This window comes from Actinia tenebrosa, unplaced genomic scaffold (genome assembly GCF_029948245.1).
Source record: "Actinia tenebrosa isolate PJP-AT-01 unplaced genomic scaffold, QUT_ActTen_1.0 PGA_scaffold11__36_contigs__length_13525064, whole genome shotgun sequence".
In the NCBI taxonomy this organism is placed as follows: Eukaryota; Metazoa; Cnidaria; class Anthozoa; order Actiniaria; family Actiniidae; genus Actinia; species Actinia tenebrosa.
In genome coordinates this window covers 5,506,698-5,525,434 of record NW_028292571.1, presented here as the reverse complement: position 1 = coordinate 5,525,434, position 18,737 = coordinate 5,506,698, and the positions used below count along the sequence as shown (strand labels likewise).

The following is an 18,737-nucleotide window of genomic DNA, read 5'->3' as shown; positions in this document are numbered from 1 at the left end:
CGATGCCATCATTCGACTCACCATTTATTTATTCATTTATTTCAGACGAAGTTCACGAGCTCGGATGGAAAGTTCTTCGAACACTCTACCCTCAAGTTATCGAGATAGCAAAGATAGTAACAAATAAAGAGAACGAGGTCCAAGCCGTGGTTAATTTCCGCAAGTACATCAACTCCAGCGAGATGTACTTTAACAAGGAACCCTTCCCAGCAAACGAGTCGGATGAACATGCTCACAAATTCTGTTCAAAGATGTCAAGTAAGAGATTTTTTACGAGAGGGGAGGGGACGGGAGGGTGGGGTTACCCGGTATACCAACCACCTCTTGAAGGAAAATCCTGAATTGTGTCCTCAAATATCTCAAAGTCAAACCGCAGACATGAATGTACTTTCTGCATGTTTGCATGTATGCTAAACAATATTTTTCCATAGAAATAGTCACTACGACAGACACCCAATATCAAGCGTTTTAGCAGGTCTCTGAATGGGGTGAGATTGAGGGGGGGGGGGGGGGGGGGGATGGAGTATTTACTAATACGCACCACAATTTGTTCTTTCTTTTCCAAAATTGTTTTGTCCTTGTTGCTATAAGTTTGGTCTTTGGCGTTTTATATATTTTTCAGTCGTCTGTTAAAGACCAAATTTTTCAAGAACGCTTTTATATTTCATATTTCTCGTCACCGAGCGCCTCTTTGCAGTTAGCCTTGCTATTGTGCACGTTGTCAGGACACTGTGCTATTGCATTCGGTCTATTCAATGTAATACTCCAGTTTCGAATTCTCTGTCCTACAGGGTTAGCGCTCGATTTCGTATGGAATTACTTTCAATATCCATTCATTCCAGTAAAAACCGTGAAATCTCAGAGTGTTTATCGCTGAAGTTGTACATTCTTTACTTTACCGTTGGTAATTGTGAATATTTGTATGCTGAAATGAGGCTAACCCTGTAAAAATGAGTCTGTGATCAAGGAACACAGCGATATTTGACTCATTCGAAAACTGTCTATTATATGCTGTTCTCAGGTGCCAAGATCCTTTGCCCTGTGCGTTACAAAACTCTCCAGGAATGGTTCAGCTACACACGAAGCACTCTCAGCATGTTACGACCACGAATACTACACATGTTTTACTGGTTAGTAGGCCCCAAGAAGACAACACCAGTCTGCCCTGTCTCTATGCAAGCAAACTTTCAGCCCACGTCTGCTTCACAAAGCTACCGTCCAAGTGGACCGACGTGCCACTTTCCAGGAACGTATTTTGTACCTTTCTTTCTGGATAGGATGGGACCGAAGTACTCTGAATGGTCTGTCAATGCACATGAGGCATTACCTGGACACCATCTTCAATCACAAGGAAGATTCGAAAATTTCTTAAGGTACTTTAAATGAAGTAAAAATTTTTTTAAAATTCTATTCACATCATCATCTTCTGCATGTTGACGGTTAAATTTCCCCCCGATTCAGATCACGTACGTTTTCACTCCGTGAAAATCTAGAAAACTGTATTAGAATTGATAAAAATTACCTATTGTAAGCTATATTAAAAAAATGTCTTAAGCTGTTTTTTTAAAAACGCCAATAAGTGATCTAATTTCCCGAATATTCATAGGAAGGCTGTTCCACAATGTGGGGGCAGCAGCATAAAAAGAACGAGCCCCTAATGTAGAAAGCATACGCCCCTTACTCATATTTGTCTTATTTTTTATTCATTCAACCAACATTGTGGCTAAGCAAATTAGCAATAGTTCGGTGTCCAACTGACCCAACCGGTTTTTTTAAAATGCGCTGCAAATAATGATTTCCTTTGTCATTTCGATAACAGAAATGACAAGTGTGTACCTCTTCTTGGTGCTCTGATCCGCTCGCAATACTCCAACGAGGCGTTTACCGAGGGATGGGCCTTGTACGCAGAGGATCCTTTGATTGCAAAAGACACCAGTGAGTATAAAACCAGTCTACGACAATCTCGTACGCAGAGCCCTTATTTCTTACTGCGCATGCTCGACGAAATAATTGATTTATTTAGTCGAGCATGCGCAGTTAGAAATAAAGACTGGATACGAGATTGATCAAGGGACATAAAGTATTATTTTCAGCGTATGTTTTTCAGGGCATGGAAAAACACTGACATCGAATCGCCTCTAAAACTATTAATAGGGGAGGCTAAGAGGATTTAATATTGGGTGCCCCTCTTATAGCTCCCCATTTTCATTATAGCCTTCCTATAAGCTGTTCTGAGGTTGACGAAAAATGAGTCAAATGTGCAGTGCGGTGCATTGTTGGGCAGAAGGGGACGTAATAGACGCCATCTTGGAAATGTCCCCCAAAACATCCCCACAATGCATTGCAGTGACAACTCGAACCATTTTTCCGTCCACCTCGAAATGGATAATTACTAAGACTGAACAGTGCCCAATGTTTATTTGTAACCTCCCAGATACCTACGATGGTGAACCATTACAGAAGTATGGGATGCTCAAATGGCAAATATGGCGCGCACTTCGTCTGATTGTCGACACTGGTGTACACTACAAAGGGATGACGCGACAAGAAGCTCTTAAACTATTCAGTGAATACGCCTGGGATGACAGCGACGTTGCCCAAAAGGAAATGACTCGATATCAGAGCGGTCCTGGACAAGCGACCGCGTACATGATTGGTCAGCGTGCAATCATAAACATGCGCAAAAAGGCCGAACAAAAGCTTGGAAGCAAGTTTAACTTGAAAGACTTTCATTATTACATCCTATCGTGCAGTCCTGCACCTTTGAAATTCGTAGCGCATCAGATTGACAGGTATATAGATTGCGAACTGGATAGCCAAGGGCCAGGCTGTGAACATTTCCTGGTTAACACAACCAAGTCAATGACGTCTTCCAATGCTAACAAACAGTATTCGATACTTGATGACGAGACTTTGAATGCACCGGGCATCCATGAACTATGAATATCTACAATCAGTTGATCTCATGCAAAAAGGCTGTGCCTTGATCATAAGAGTTTTATATCGAAGCTCCTGTCTGCACAAAAATAAGGTCAATACGGCTCTTATTTCTTAGGGCATGTGAAAGGGTCAGCCATTTGTAATACTATAGGTTCACCAAGTACTTTGGCCAACCCCACTCACTCATGCCCTGAGCCAAGAAACTTCAGATCCAAAAGCCCTAAGTAGCAGAATTTGAAACTGGAGTACGTGTTGACTTTTAATCTCTATAGCAGTATCACAGTAGATCATCAAGGCACTACTTCGACGATACGGCGGCCATCTTACCAGGTCATCTCGTATGTCTTTCTTTTATGGATAAAGGTGATAGATATGCCTACTTAATTCATCTTTTCTTGTATTCTGTTGTGTAGGGCTGTTAATATCGATTTAAGTCATTACTGTACCAAAGCTTTATTTACCCCCTGGACGCCCCATAATGCCTTGCGATCCAAGATGGTCATCGTGTCGTCGAAGTAACCAATTGCCTATGATGTGGCTAGATTCAGTATTAATGAATTTTGTATGGGATATTCAGTATAGCGACAGTATTATACCAACCAACATGATTTGATAGACCTATGGTATACCTATGATTTAATACTACCATTCTCAAATAATATTCTGCAAACTTGGTAGTTGAAAGCTGCATGCCAAAATTTGATTTTGATTTTTCGCTGCCATTATTCAAAAATAATCATTCAATCTCTTTTATATTTTTGACCGGTAGCAGCAAGCCGTTAAAATGTCTGCAGTAACCATTGTCAGAAAGATGCAACACCATGTAAAAGTTTTGGCTCATGCTGTAACATATAAAACTGCAATCAACTTCCATGGAGCTGATGATAAAATTTTATTAACAACCGTTATGATGCTAATGAAATTGCATTTTGTGTGTATGCAAGAGAGAATTTTAGATGCAAAATTGAAGAGTCTTACCAAGTTATAGATACTCTATGAATGGAAATATTATGGTGACCAATTTGAATACTATTGTTCTGACCATCTAGCTGTTCACGTGAAAACACAAAAGCATTTTCACATGTAAGAGAGGCTAGTCAGTCCAGAACAATAGTAAGTTATTAAAATAGGCCAACAATCAATCTAAATTTGGTCAAAAGTCCAAATGCTTTTGCCATCCAGTAATAATCTTGTGACAGTCTATTGCAAATGGCCTATTGGACACCATATTTTGATGAAAAAATAGAAAACGCGCGCGCATGCTGTGTGCTATCATAAAGCAAGCGGGGGTTGTCAGAACATGAGAGAAGTGTTAGGAGAAGCATGACGCGTAGTGGAGTGCTTCTGGACACTTCTCGAGTGTTCTGCCAATCCCCAAGTGCTTTAGGCTGCATACAGCACAGCAAGCAAGTTTTTTATTTCTTTTATAAAATACAAATTACAATAATAGATAGGAATGACGCAACGGAAAGTGCGCGCGCGTGCAATGTGCTAACATAAAACGCGCTCCAAACCAATCAGAACACGACATTCATAACAGTTATTTTCTAATACGGTGTATTTTGAATATCTTATTGGAAAATTATCTTTAACTGAGAACACTTTGTATGATTTGGGAGACACGGTTATCCAACAAACCTTTGTCAACTTTTTTAAAGTTTCTTACAATAGAAAAAATTTGAAACTGGATGTTGTCAGCTAAGAACTTAGGTTATATGTGAAATGCTTATAACCAGAAAAATATAATAGTGTTCATAAACATTGCCGATGTGATGTTCATGTGTCAACTATTTTAACAATAGGTTTTGTCACTTTGCTTTATTGAATTGCCCAAAGATTTCTGGTCCACGATTTAGATAACAATCAACCAAAACAAATTTCATCTCTTTATGCTCACCTATAAAGATAAACATTGTATTTATCATACATAATTTGGGGTATACCATTCATGAGTATGAAGATTGCTAATGTTTTCATTCAAAGCCCTGTACCATTTTGAAAGGTAACTGTGCCTGAGCATTGAAGTAAGAACTGCAGTAATCTTCCAATGATAGACATCCCTTTTAACATTTTGAATAATTGTTTAAATGTCTCCTGGCCCCTTAGCTCCCCCCTGCATATGCTCTCCCATTGCTTTGATTGACAGCATGGTTACTTTCAAGATGGCGCAAGGAACTGTGAAGGGGACTATTAAAAGTGATAACCCATGATTAAAAAGACATGCTAGCATAACCATTTTGAAGCCTTATTGTCTTTGTTGAATAAGTATATTAATTGGGGGCTTCAGCTAAGTTTTCCAAGCTACACATCACTTGTGCCAAAGCAAGCCTTTAGCTCTCCATCCATACCATAATTTTGATTTTCCATTAAAAGAAACTACTTCAAAGACTTTTGTTTCTTCTTTGGAGGGATTTCCTCTTCATTCCTATTCCTCTTTCCTGATGTTATGAGACTTTCATTACAATCAACTCCTTCCCTTTCATTTTCCATTTCTCTTTTCTTTCCCATTTTTTGTAGCCCACTTTTCACAGAACTAATAAGGCATCCACCTATTGTTGATTTTTCTGTACTCCTTCTAGCCTGTGCATGGTACAACACTGCCCTAACATTTCTAGACACTGCTGCCTTGCACTGTTCTTCTTTTAATCCAAACAGCATGCCTAGATTCGCTACATCGTAAGCCCCCCGTAGGTCAATTTGATTTTCAGCTTCACTAGACATGATAACGTTTCTTCCCTTTGATGCGCGAACAAGTTCCATTGCATTACTCATAATATAACGTCGTTGGGTATTATCTCTTATTGCCGGGGAGTATACAATCTCAAAATGAATTCCTCTTTCAATGGCTTGTTTGACCTGAGGTAGTTTTATGTAGAATGGCAGACGAGAAGTCATATCGATTGATATGATATCAACATCTAAACTTCCACAACACTGTTGAAATAACTTATCACTCGCAGGCCGTACGGCCAAGATATCATATGAAAGGACTGTATCTGTTGCAAGCTGATGCATTTGACTGTTTTCTTCCAGAGGAACAGTCAAACGAGACAGAATTTTCAGATTTTTGTTCTTCGCCTTCAAGGTTTTCACAGCTGGTATTTCATTCCAATTTATAGGCGGAGGACATGACGTTTTAAGCTTGGTTTTCTTGTTGTTAGTGAGCAGGAAGGTAGAGCTTATTGCTATCGTTTCATATCCAAGTTTAACGGCTTTAGAAATAAGGATTTCAGTTTCTCTTGAGTCGTTTTGATGCACGATGCAAAGATCACCAAAAGCCGCCATCTTGGATTTGAAGAATGACCGCTGAGAAATGTTCCGCGGGCTAATACCCAGGTAGCCCACGAGGCATAAATGCCCTCGAGAGAAAAATTCTACAAATATTTTCTCCGTACATCGAAAATGACGAAACATATAAATGTAAAAGACTGTATGCAAGACCATTTAAGATCCATGGGGAATGGATCTAAGCAAACAATGTAGGACCGAATGATTTCAAAAGAGAATTTCGAATGAACTTTGTATGTTGCTACCCAATGAGCTACGCTTTTAAGAGAATGGAGGGGAGGTAGTAGAGGGAGGGGATTTCTTGAAGGTTTTAGAGCGGGTCTCACTTTTCACTACCATTCTATTGCACTTTCAGGGAATTCGCTGAAAACTGGTTATGAGTAGGATGCGCACTATTTTCTCGGCAATATGGCGCATGGTAAAAGCAATTAGGGAGAGGAGGGAGGTATGAGACAAGACAAGAAAAGACAAGTTGACTGATTGGGTTGAGTATTGATAAAAGTCACAAAACCCCTTACATTTATCATATATCTGCAGTTTGACACTCGCATAACCAAGTGTTTTTGTGAAATTGCACGGTCGAGTGGAAAAGTAAACTGATATTAGCTCACGGTTTCACAGGAAATGACTTCATCACACTCTCACTCTTTTGAACCTGCAAGATTAATATTGAACCCAGCAAAGTCTGCCTTGAAGGTCTCAGTTCTAAGTGTCAGCCGTTTATTGACAAGCAGATGAATACATCCTTCAATACGGTTTACCAGTCCGAGACAACAACCTTTGTAATCAACTTCCTCTTGTTTATACTGCCTACGTCGCCAGTATTGACCCAATATTCATCATTTTAGCTCATATATAGTTAAAAGAGCTATCCAGCTTTAGCTTACTGAAAATTCGTCCGCAAAACTAAATCTTTACCACTTTTTTTTTTTAATTAGCATTCTATTAGCTTTTATCAACAACCGAGCAATATTTTTTGTAATAAGCTTTGCTGATAAATTTATGTGTCTTGGTCTGTGAAATTGGTTTGCAGGTCATTGACCAAACCCATGAGAGCCTTTAAGTCACCATAAAGCCAATTCTGATATAAATGATTAAAATAAGTCGAAGACAATCAACGAAATGTCACCGCGAACTCACTGCAACATAATCTGTAATCACACATTTCCTCTATCATTTATCCGAATTTAGAAGTCTTTTCTATCCAAATTTAATGAAATGAACTAGAGAGAGATTAAACCTGGACTCGTTAATTATATCATTGATAATGACCGGCTATAAACTACGCATGTGCAGACTTTTGGCGACGTTTTGATTGAAGTGAGCAGAACAGTTGCAGTGCACGTAGATGCTGGACGAAAATACAGTATTTCAAGTCGGCGCAAAGGTGAGTGATCAGCAGATGTAAAATATCCCAATTTGCTGCATGATATTTCACTGTCTAGGATTCTAAACTGATTCAGAATCAAGGAGGAATATAGCTATTTATACCATCAGCCGTCCATTTTTTATCGAAGGTCAAATGGGTCTAGCTAATGAGCTCATTATGTAGTCGGGTTGTTTTGAATAATATGACTCTAAATGTTTGTTTTTTTTCGAAGAGAAAGATAAACGAAGTCTTGACTTAAATATTACATGTTAAGAGGCTCACGAAAGCTTTAATTGAAAGTGTGTAAAAAATAAATAATCCCTGTGTAAATTCGACGATAAATATCTAAAAGTAATAAGGTTTCGGCGGAGAAAACTTGTGGTTTTGTGAGGATGCGTTAGGCAAACCACAGATGATAATGGGGCTGATCAATTTGAATTCGAATCCCAACCACTATATGTCTTATAAGTATAAGTGTGTACAGTTGGAATCCGAACAGTATATTTTTATTCGTATTTACATGAAATTCTTGACTTGGTCATCGAACCAAAACAGTTTAGTTAGACTAATTGGCTCAGCAATGTTTCACTCGACTTAAAGAATTAGCAATGATGAAAATCCTTTTAAAAATGACTTTACAAGTTAAATAAACCGCGAGCCTTCTTATTAATGTCTAGGATAAAAAGAAGAAGTAAATTAACGTGTAACTGGTTATATCCCGTGTAGATAAAACCCAATACCAAGTCAATTAGTGTTTCTTTTGTTAATGCCGTGGTTCAATAGATATCATTAATATTCCATGATTAAAGACATTTTGAATGTTTTTCAACAAAACTTGAAAGAATTGAAATTACAAGGCTGAAAATTAGTGGTTAATGAGTTCCGACAAAAAAGGAAAATGTTCGCAAAAACGACTTCATTAAGTTAATTAAAAGAAAAAAAGTTATTTTCATAACACCACCTAAGCCCCTTATTATCGTCCTCTAGACTGTAGATTAATAGACCAATTAGCGATCGGGTTTTATTGAAAATAACTAATGATAAAACTCCTATCCAATCTGACTAGCAACTTCGTTAGGACTCAGTAACTGGATCGATCTCTGAAACGAAAAGTCCCCAACTTTTGTTTTTACAATCCAAGCTGATAAAAGATTATTACATATTTTATGACCATTAAATTTTAACGGTTACAGGAGAACGAGCTGCCATAGATATATGATCAAGAGGTAATCTTTTTGATATCATTTGCCGAACCAAGCAGCTAGCAGCCCGGTCGATTCATTTTGAGCTGATTTCTGATATAATGAGGTCTCACGTCTCAATATGAATCCAATTCATTATCTTGAGTGCTGACTTACTTTCAAGACTTTTTTTTAAAATTAGCAGTCAGAGACATTTTGATTTAATTTATAGGAATGCAGTAAACGTTGAGTTCTTGTGCTGTATTGAATTTCACTCTTAGTTTATGGGGGAAAAGGTCGAGTTTCGGAAATATACGAGATTTCAATTCGCTCGCTTTTTTCTTCAGAATTATGGCGGGAAAGAGAAAGCTCTTTATGCGCGCTGCGTGCGCAATTTTTCCCGCGCTTTTTATTTGTCGACTTTTTTCAGTCGTGAACTAGCCATACTTTCGGCTCTAATACTCTGATAATGACTATTTTAGATAATAAATGTTATATTTTCAATAACTAATATCGTAATAGTCTATTGCATTGAATTTTGATAAATGATTACGAATTGAACTTGATTTAACTTCAAACGTCGAAAACAATAGAAGACGTTCACCAAACAGTGTTTCCAGTAATTACAGATGTTATAAAACCGAAAATGAGAATGCGAGCGAAATTCAGCATTTTCAAGCCAAGAATCCCATAGGTTTTGTTTTATTTTGAAACATGGCTTCGATCCGAGTCGACAAATCAAAGCAAACGGAAGGCGCAGAGATTCTCATCGATTTTAGCAATCAGTCCACCGTGAACTTGTTATCGTGTTATTGAGCATCACCATGGAGATATGATCAAGCAATCTATGGCTGCCTTATTAAGATATGAAGGTATTATCAGCATAAGACATTCCCTAGAGCGCGCTTCCTTTGGTTGAGAGATATCATAACCTATTGAGTAGTGTACAAGCCAAGTCTATTGATCACAGGTCAAAATCATCACTTTCGAGCCAAGGCCCAAATAACGAAGACGAACTTCAACTTACCCTTTGAAAGGTACGAAAATATTTTGAAAAAAACTCTACTAGATAGAGAATAAGAAGAGGTCTGAAACAACTTCCAAAAATATTGAAAATCATATCACTACACCACCTTTCCTTGGCGGTTAAAAATGTTCCCGAAATGCATGTTCATTACCCGTGAAGAGCATCGCAGACTGGCCGAATACGCACTGAAATGACTTGGTAACGTGGGTTGACGAAGCATAGATAATTCACAAAATTCTATAAACTTTGCTTCTGTATGTATAAGGCGCTATAATACCATCGTTCTCAGATATTTTTAGGCTTAATTAATTATGATTTTCTTCAGTTTTATTAATGCCTTTTTTTCCACATGGTTTTTTATATTTTTTGCATCGCTAACTTTGACACGTAACGTCCAGCCCCGAAGCAGTGATTAACCCAACAGTACTATTTTTTTATTTTTTTTATTTAATTATCATGATAACCTAGCTCATTTTATTTATCATGAACCTTAGTTCAAGTTAGATAGAATTTTATGACTTGATGTGATTAATCTGGATTTTCCCCCTCACTTATAAAACCCTATCTTGCCTATCAATTTATATACATCTTGTAAGGTGACAGTCCTCTGTTCTTTAATAGTCAATATAATCGAAAGTTTCAGTCAAGGTCACGGCCAGATTCTCATATGTCATCTAACTGTGCTTTAAGTCTTATAAATCCCCACCACTTAATGCCTTAAAGTCGCTAAACAGATGTGTTAAACGTTGGGGTGGTGGGAATCAGCGAGTCGTCGAACGACCAAGTGTCCGTTGCAAGCCGTGACACACCGAGCCGTTAGCTCTGGATGCGTAGTATAGCAGTTCGTTTCTGTACGTTCTGACAAGTAAGATATCACTTTTAACTATGATTTCTTTTCCGTCTAACTAGGAATTGAAATCGAAGGGGAGGGGGGAGGGGTGTTGGTGAAAATCTCAACTTTGCCACACCTTTACTTCATTTCTGAACCCGATCGATTCCGTTTGGTTTTTGCAACTCTATTTTCTCAAGTAAACAAGAAAAAGAAGAAAGGTAGTTTAATTTTGTTTTCATTTACAACACTTAGCGTTAATTCGGTTTCAGTAAAACTGATTTCTTACCGATTTATTTTGCAAGCTTATATTAGTGCAGTGAGGGGCTGAACCATTATCATAAATTTAACGACAAATAATCGCTCGTTCTACTTCCAGAAATGTCTATTTATTCATACTCTATCGTTTTCCACTTTTCATGACGTATTTTATAACAATTAAATATATATTCCTTCGATGGTCGAGGCTCGGACTATTTTTCAGATTCTTTTCATTTGGAGTGTTGTTATGAATCGAACGTACAGTGTTCCAAACACTAGCTTTTACTACACCGACAATCAAACCATCATTCCGAAGCAAGCTACTATCTGCTTGCCTATATAAAGTCAAAAGCTAGCCGCTAAAACGGAAGTAAAAACGGTTAGAGCCGTCGGCAATCCTACTATACTTATATATTCCTTCTTTCATGAGTTTGTTTTATTTGTGTTTATGTTAGACACTGGGGCTCCATTCAGCTTGTGTAATTTCCTAAAGGCTTTCTCTTGTGTAAGCTTACTTCTATCAACCAGTTAGTTTAGAACGGACATGTATTTTGATAAGAGGCGCTGTTCAATCATACCAGAGATTTCTATCGCTAATAGTAGCAAGCGCATGACCGTCTTGATTGCTTTTCCTGACCAACATCCACAGTCATGTATTTTCAATGTCAATATTTTGCGCGCTGCACGTCAATTTTCTCAAGGTTCATGATAACCTTTGCCAACCTGATTGAAGCCATTAAATTATCTTAATTCTGTTTTATCCTTGCATATGGAAAACACATTTATGATCAGATAATTTAAGGTATTATAGCTTTCTTTCCAAATATGTGAAAGTTTTATTAAGGTACCGAGAAATATTCTATAAGATGATACTGAAAGATGTTCCCATCTTCTGCTCTTAAGCTTGGCATTAAGTCAACAAAGAGTAATTCTTTAATCACAAAGGTAATCACAAGCCAGCGTTACAATGCTACATTAAATTACTAAGAACACTTAGTGTATTTTTGCTAAAAAACGAGCTTTTATATATCACACTATTATGCAAAAGTTCAAGGTCTTCAAAACTCGCAGGGCATATATTTTCGCACGCATGGTGCGAAGTTTTCAAAAATCGAAATTCTGTATACATTCCGTTGATCCGCGCGCGCATACAGAAAGATGAAAATCTCATGTCGGAAGTCTTTCGGTCATCTAGTGGTTGAGAATAGCTTTCATCGGCCTTAATTACAATTTCATCAAGTTATCAAACAAAGCATTCAAAAAGTGGTTGAGCTCTCGTTAATCAAAGATGAGACATTATCCGGCGTTTCGTTATCTTTTCAGTGTAGAGCCATTTGGCTGTGAGATGTACCCAGGCAACGAGAAAAACCTTTGACCACAATTCAATATCTATCTTGGTTGATAGAGAACGAATAAAACATTCACGACAAAGAATTTGTACGATTTTATGATAGATCTGATAAACTCTGGAAACTTTGTACATTAATTTGTACGCAAAGTTAATGAAATTTGGTTGTTGGCAGCGTGAAGTGCCCCCAACTGATAACAAACACTAATCTTGCTTGCCACGAAGAACAGATAACGATTTCATCAAAGCTGGATCAAAATACAGGATCTACTGTTAGGAATATCAAGTACTCTTTAGAGTAGTCAAAGCAATATCTGTGTTACCATCTTGACTTGAACTCCAAACTTTTCGGTGAACACCATCATTGGTAGGTCTTTTAGAATGGAGGTACTTAAAGATGTCACTCTGAAGTGACTTTGAAAGCCTTGCAGTATGGAGGCATGCGTGATGATATTATATACAAAAAAAATCGCAGCTAAATAATACAAAGCCTATAGACCTAGAAGAAGTTCCTCTGCTGTCTTTTAATTTTAAAAAAAATCTTTTTTTATTTCTACGATTAACAAAAGATAAATACTCGATTCTGAATTTCTCCCCTAAATTGAATATTAAGCAAAGCAGACTGATCACCGAAAGCACGTGTGATCACGGAACCAATCAAAACCAGTGAAGTTATCATATGACCCAATCATAGTAAGAGATGTCTCTAGTAGATCATTCCTGAGAACTTAATTCGTTTATCGTAAAGATTCGTATCATACGACATAGGAAAACCCGAAAGATATCATAGGCTCTTCCACTAGCATCACGGAATCCTCATCAGTTGGTAGCAGCTATCCTAGAGGTATTTAAAACAATGGTTTGTCTAAGCCTATTATGTCGGTGTTTAAATAGTCCTAATCAAGTACTTCTAGCCCACAACAGTTTCCGAAATTTTGTTATTGTTTACTGTTAATTGAAGTCGAGGATTGTTGATAGTGTGGAGCTGAAAATCCCTTGGGAACGGCGGAGACTAAAGTAAGATGTCACTAGATACTTGCGCAAATATAATATAATGCCATGAATTTAGTAAAGGGATGACCTTGTAGTTTGACACCAACGTGCTGACGGAGACATTGAAGCAAGAGTTTTCCTGGAACGTAACATTTTCTCTTTGTTTTCTTTTTGTGTAGGCCATTTTGAGGCTGTCGAAGCGCTTGGGAGATGGCAATAGCGATGAAATCCTACTCTTTAGTGTTCATTTGTATCTGTATTACCTGGGAGAAGCATTGTCAAGGAGAGTCAAAATCGTCTGCAGTCATCGTTTCTACAAAATATGGGCTGCTTAAGGGACAAACTAGGTATTTTCCTCAGCCTGTAGGAAACATATCTGTCGTTAATAAGTTTCTAGGTGTACCGTACGCTGCTCCTCCAATTGGGGAGCTGAGATTTCTTCCTCCGCAAAAACCTAAACATTGGAAAGGAGTCTACGATGCCACTCGGTTCAAACCAGTCTGCTATCAGGATCCATCTTATAATCAAATGTTTTGGAAAAAAGATGTCAATTGGTCACAGAGCGACGATTGTTTGTATCTAAACGTCTATGCGCCCAGTACTACCTTATCGCATGCACGCTATCCCGTGATGGTCTACATCCACGGAGGTGGTTATGAGGCAGGATCTCCAGTGGTCAGCCCTGGTGATGCTCTACCCATGTGGGAAGTCGTACTGGTGACAATTCAATATCGCCTTGGGCCTTTTGGCTTCATTAGCACTGGTGACTCCGCCGCACCTGGAAATTACGGGATGCTGGATCAGATCGAGGCTTTAAAATGGATTCAGCTCACTATCGAAGCGTTCAAAGGCGATCCGTCGAGAGTGACAATATTCGGTGAGAGTGCGGGTGGCTCCAGTGTTGGTCTTCTACTTCTGTCACCTCTCAGTACAGGACTTTTCCACAGAGCTATCGCTCTTAGTGGGAACGACTTCTCTCCTTTTGCGGTCAACGGGCGGGAAGAAGCAGTTGGTTTGACACAAGGAATAGCTGAGCGCATTAAGTGTCCAATTGGAGACAATGCTAAGATGATTAGCTGTATGCGTCGAGCTGACGCTAATTCAATTTGGTTGTCGCATGATGCAAACAAATGGCGTCCCGTAGTCGATGGAATTTTCTTGGAAGACACCCCTCAGAATATTAGAAAGGCCAACAAATCTCACCCCTATCCTCTAATCGTAGGGTTAACAAGCAATGAGGGGGCATATTTTTTGGCAGAAAGGGTTTACAATAATATAGACTCCACAACGTTCCGTTCATATTTAATGGCCTTTTTTGGAGACATCAGTAGATATTCCCGAAAGTGGCGACCATTTGACGTTTCTGAGAGCTTGAAAGACGCAATAGTTTTTCAATACACCCCTTGGCCTGACACAAAAAATATAACTCGACTAAGACGAGGGTTAATTGATATGATAACCGATTATAGTATTGCAGCACCTGCACACGCGGTTTTGGACCTGCACACCAATGCTGCACCAGGTTACCTCTTCGTCTTCAGCCATCGGTCCAAGCTCACCAATCTACCATCTTGGAAAGGAGCGACGCATAAAGACGACACACCCTACGAGTTTGGTTTTCCTTTTATGAATCTCACTGTTCTCCAACATTACGACGAACATGATAAAAATGTCAGCTCCATCATGATCACTCTGTTCACGAATTTCGCACGCACTGGAAATCCTACTCCACAGCCTGTAGCAGGCTGCACATGGACACCATTCAACGAAAACAACAATCCGTATTTGAACATCACAGCAAAGCCTGAAATGCGAAATAATTTTCACATTAGAAACATTGCATTCTGGAACAAGTATTACCCAAAGGTTCTTAACTTTACATCTTGTAAGAAAACGAACGTACGAGCATCGACGTCGGGCAACAGTAGAAGCTATAGACTTGATTTTCAACACTTGTTGACTTTAATGATAATTTCATTCATCGTAGGAATGCAGTACTTATAGCGTCGCAGTCTTCAATGTATCATGAAATATGTTCACCGAAGGCGAGAGGCACACTATGACGCGGATCGCGCGTCAACAGAGAGTTTTGATGAAGGGAAATTCTGCGTGAGTTACACGTTATCCTTGACGTGCTTCATGGAAGGATTTGCTCACATCTTGCCGACAGTGCCGTGAAAGGGCTTGATGAACAGGTAACTGTGTGGCAGTATGTGTTATAAACCGATATAGCGTCTCGTATGCTGATGAATTCGCTACACGAAATTGTACGTTTCATCTTGCGGAACTTACCATGAAAGAGTTCAACGAACAGACTACTTTTACAGGTACTTTTGCGCGCGCTATATTTTCTAGGCCGTTCAATGATTTTAGCTGTTCTTCAATCAAATCCATTCTCAAAAATGCGTGCAGATATCGATTCCAATATATCGAGTAACTTGGCAGGTACAAAGTCAAAATGTATATCATGATGGCAAAATTAGTTTATTTGAACTTGGACCATTTCTGATCGAGAAAAAAGTATAGCAATATACTTTATTTTCATTAAATACCTTGGCATCTGCTTCTTGTGATATCATGGAGTTAAAATACACACTCGCGCAACCTTGAATCTTAAAGTGCCTATCACCCTTCTGACAATATTTACAGTATTGATTCTACATGGGGTAAGATGTCGAATAACCTGAAAAAATTTCATAGTTTGAGTGCAGCTTCTTGAAGTTATGAAGGTTTTTCCATGCCATATGCTAATGTGGTGACGTATGACCGAGGAGGCATTTATGGTTATTTGTTGTTCCTTGTAATTCGAAACACCGGCTTCTATGTGAAAAATAGCTTGCAATAATTTCTATAAGATTAATGGGCAAAACAATGACGTATTTCAAATTTAATTTATCTGTGCCAGTAAGGTTTTGTATATTAAATGGTTACTCCTCGTACGTCACAACATTAGCATATGGCATGGAAAAACCTTTATAACTTCAAGAAGCCGCACTCAAACTATGAAATTTTTTCGGGCTTTTCCACATCTTACCCCATGTAGAATCAATACTGTGAATATTGTCAGAAGGGTGATAGGCACTTTAATCAGAAATGAATATGACCTACTTGTGCTATACGTACAGAAAAGAATAGGAAAAAAATTGTATATGATAATTTTTTAAAAATTTTTTAAATTATAATTTCATAATCTTTATTCAGTCGATTTCAAGGGCTGTGAAAAATACGACCAAATTCTTTCCCGCGCGCGTGGTTGAACCCAAGCCTTAGTTTTCATGTTATCAAATTGTAAAAAAACTAGTAAAAATATTTTAACAGTTTTGATATATACTTACGTGCGTTTTCTCCCAGGGACAAGGTTAAAGCAATTTGGTCAACTTGAAATGCTCGTTTCAGGGGCGGATCCAGGACTTGGACTCATGGAGGGGTGCTGCGCACAAAGTTAACCCAGGAAGGGGTGCACCTCTTAGAATCAAAAGGAAAAAACAGTAAAGGTTATCTTCAAAGTAGGGGCACAAAGTCGAAGCAGGGAGGGGTGCCCACCCCCTGCACCCCTCCCCTGGATCCGCCCCTGCGTTTCTGGGTGTTGGTAGTTATTTTGTATTCACAATAAGCTGCAGATAATTTATTTAATACTGCAATTTGATTTTTATTGATTTTGATATATTTGAGTACAAAATATCGGGTATTACTTGCAGGGTAGCCACACCCGTCATGTCTAAATCTGGTCCAGTAAGATGATAATTGCTTTAACCTCATCCCCATTTATACTTCATTAATCATTAAGTATTCTAACATTTACATACTCTAGAATAAGTACACATATCTCATGGTATATACACATATATATATTATAAAATTATCTCTATATATTTAATCATATTAATAGATATTAATTAGCAATATGGGTTAGAAATAGATCTTTTTCTCAAGGTTGCGCGCTCATATAAATTTAAGAAACTTGACGGGCCACGATACCAGGACAGGGGCAGTATAATAAGAATTATCATACATTGCTATGAGATTTAAAGAATCGATTATTAACTGGCTTCTCAGTTTTACTGAATTTGCGTTTTTCAGTTTTATGGCCCGTCAAGATTGGATGCGCACGCAACCTTGAGAAAACGGTCTATTGAAAGGTGGGGGAAAAATTATTGGGTACCCGTAGTCAGTGGAGATCATTATAAAAATAGTGTACATTAATATTATTGCCATTGTAGTAATATTAGGATTTTTGTTCGTTTAGTATTAGTAATAATATATCTCATTTCCTTGGGCGTACTGTTTTCTAATTCCGATTTTAGACCACTTCTTGAACATTTTCTTGAGAATAAGTTTGTTTGAGTTGTACATACTCATGTGTGTTTTTATGTGCAATCATTAAACAAAGAAACAATACTCTAGGGAATGACATGTGGTCTGAAATGGGAAAACATTACGCCCAAGGTAAAGAGGTCTATAGCTTTTAGTTATTTAACAAACCCAACAAACATGAATCACGAGAAGACTTACCCTCATCTCATAAAGCTCGTGCAGGAATGAGCCCTGCTGATTCCCAATCTGGGGGTTGGAATAAAAGAATAGACCGTTCTCTGCTCTGACGCGATGTTTTCCCATTTCAGACCACGTGTCATTCCCTAGAGTATCATTTCTAGGTTTGCGCTCGGTTGCTCATGAGAAGAATATGGATACAACTCAAACAAAGAATATTATTCTCAATGGAATGACATGTGGTCTGAAATGGGACAACATTACGCTCGAGCGCTCCAGAGCCGAGGAGGTCTATTGACGCACCCTTGCTCGGTCTTTTGCTCATCTTTATGTGAATATGGTGCATATTGTCTATAGTCTCCCCGAAAAAGAAGGCTTGTGAATCATGCAGTAGAAAATATCAAGAAGCTAAAAATAAAACGTTAATTTTAAATACTTCATATGGTGTTGTATACATTTTTGTTTTTAGTATACGGTCTTATATGATGCACTGATTGATCCCGTAATTCAGGTTAACAGCTTAAGGCTATGCCCTGTTTACATCGGCTGTATTTCTCTAGCTGTTAGCTGGACTAGCTGAAAGCCGGTGATGCACACTTGTGTCCTTCTCTCTATCACTGCTCCGTGTTTCAGTTGCGTATTGGATCTATGGTGCATGGCAAGGAGTATATGTTCCTGTTGTCTATAGTTAGCCACCAAAGTTAAGCCCGAAGATCGAGAGTACAACGGTGTTTCTCTAGCTTCCTTGCAGGTGCACTTTGCGCACACTTGCTTCTATGAGTCTGCTCCCCTCTCTATGCGCAGATGCACTTGCCACGCGTCACGCTTTATACGGTACCGGCCTGTGCCACCCAGATTCACACACTTATCAAAAAGAGTTAGTGTTCTCAACTTGGTTGACCACCCACACAGTCAAATCCTTTTGGTTTTAGCCATTTCCGGCGTAATTTACTTACAAATTCATTAAATATCAATCACTATCGACCACTGATTGACTCAAGCGGTCGACA

At 38.5% G+C, this 18,737-nt stretch overlaps 3 protein-coding genes across 9 annotated transcripts in view; 2 read left to right on the top strand and 1 right to left on the bottom strand.

The window, feature by feature from the left end:
• The window catches only part of LOC116297485 (uncharacterized), a 31,794-nt gene extending 26,622 nt beyond the window's left edge, over positions 1–5,172 (top strand). For all 4 annotated transcript variants that reach the window (XM_031705708.2, XM_031705707.2, XM_031705709.2 and 1 more), the window contains exons 5-8: positions 46–258; positions 1,022–1,373; positions 1,820–1,935; positions 2,435–5,172. In XM_031705708.2, the coding sequence (XP_031561568.1) occupies positions 46–258; positions 1,022–1,373; positions 1,820–1,935; positions 2,435–2,943 (1,190 nt within the window). In that variant the 3' untranslated portion in view covers positions 2,944–5,172. The remainder of the gene's footprint in view (positions 1–45; positions 259–1,021; positions 1,374–1,819; positions 1,936–2,434) is intronic.
• Positions 5,173–5,298: 126 nt separating this feature from the next.
• On the bottom strand, positions 5,299–6,228 carry LOC116297486 (ribonuclease P protein subunit p30-like). Its single transcript, XM_031705714.2, has one exon. The coding sequence runs from the start codon at positions 6,223–6,225 to the stop codon at positions 5,317–5,319; it is 909 nt and encodes a 302-aa protein (XP_031561574.1). The 5' UTR covers positions 6,226–6,228; the 3' UTR covers positions 5,299–5,316.
• Positions 6,229–7,533: 1,305 nt separating this feature from the next.
• LOC116297496 (neuroligin-4, X-linked-like) lies at positions 7,534–18,167 on the top strand. Of its 4 annotated transcripts, none has more exons than XM_031705728.2 (2): positions 7,534–7,615; positions 13,416–18,167. In XM_031705728.2, exon 2 carries the CDS (start codon positions 13,447–13,449, stop codon positions 15,238–15,240), a length of 1,794 nt encoding a protein of 597 aa, XP_031561588.1. In that variant the 5' UTR covers positions 7,534–7,615; positions 13,416–13,446; the 3' UTR covers positions 15,241–18,167. The 4 variants fall into 4 exon arrangements, 3 of the variants coding, with proteins under 3 accessions (XP_031561588.1, XP_031561589.1, XP_031561587.1); XM_031705729.2 differs by lacking the exon at positions 7,534–7,615 and adding an exon at positions 9,776–9,815; XR_004197236.2 differs by lacking the exon at positions 7,534–7,615 and having other exon boundaries at positions 12,874–15,431; positions 16,588–18,167.
• The last annotated feature ends 570 nt before the right edge of the window (positions 18,168–18,737 follow it).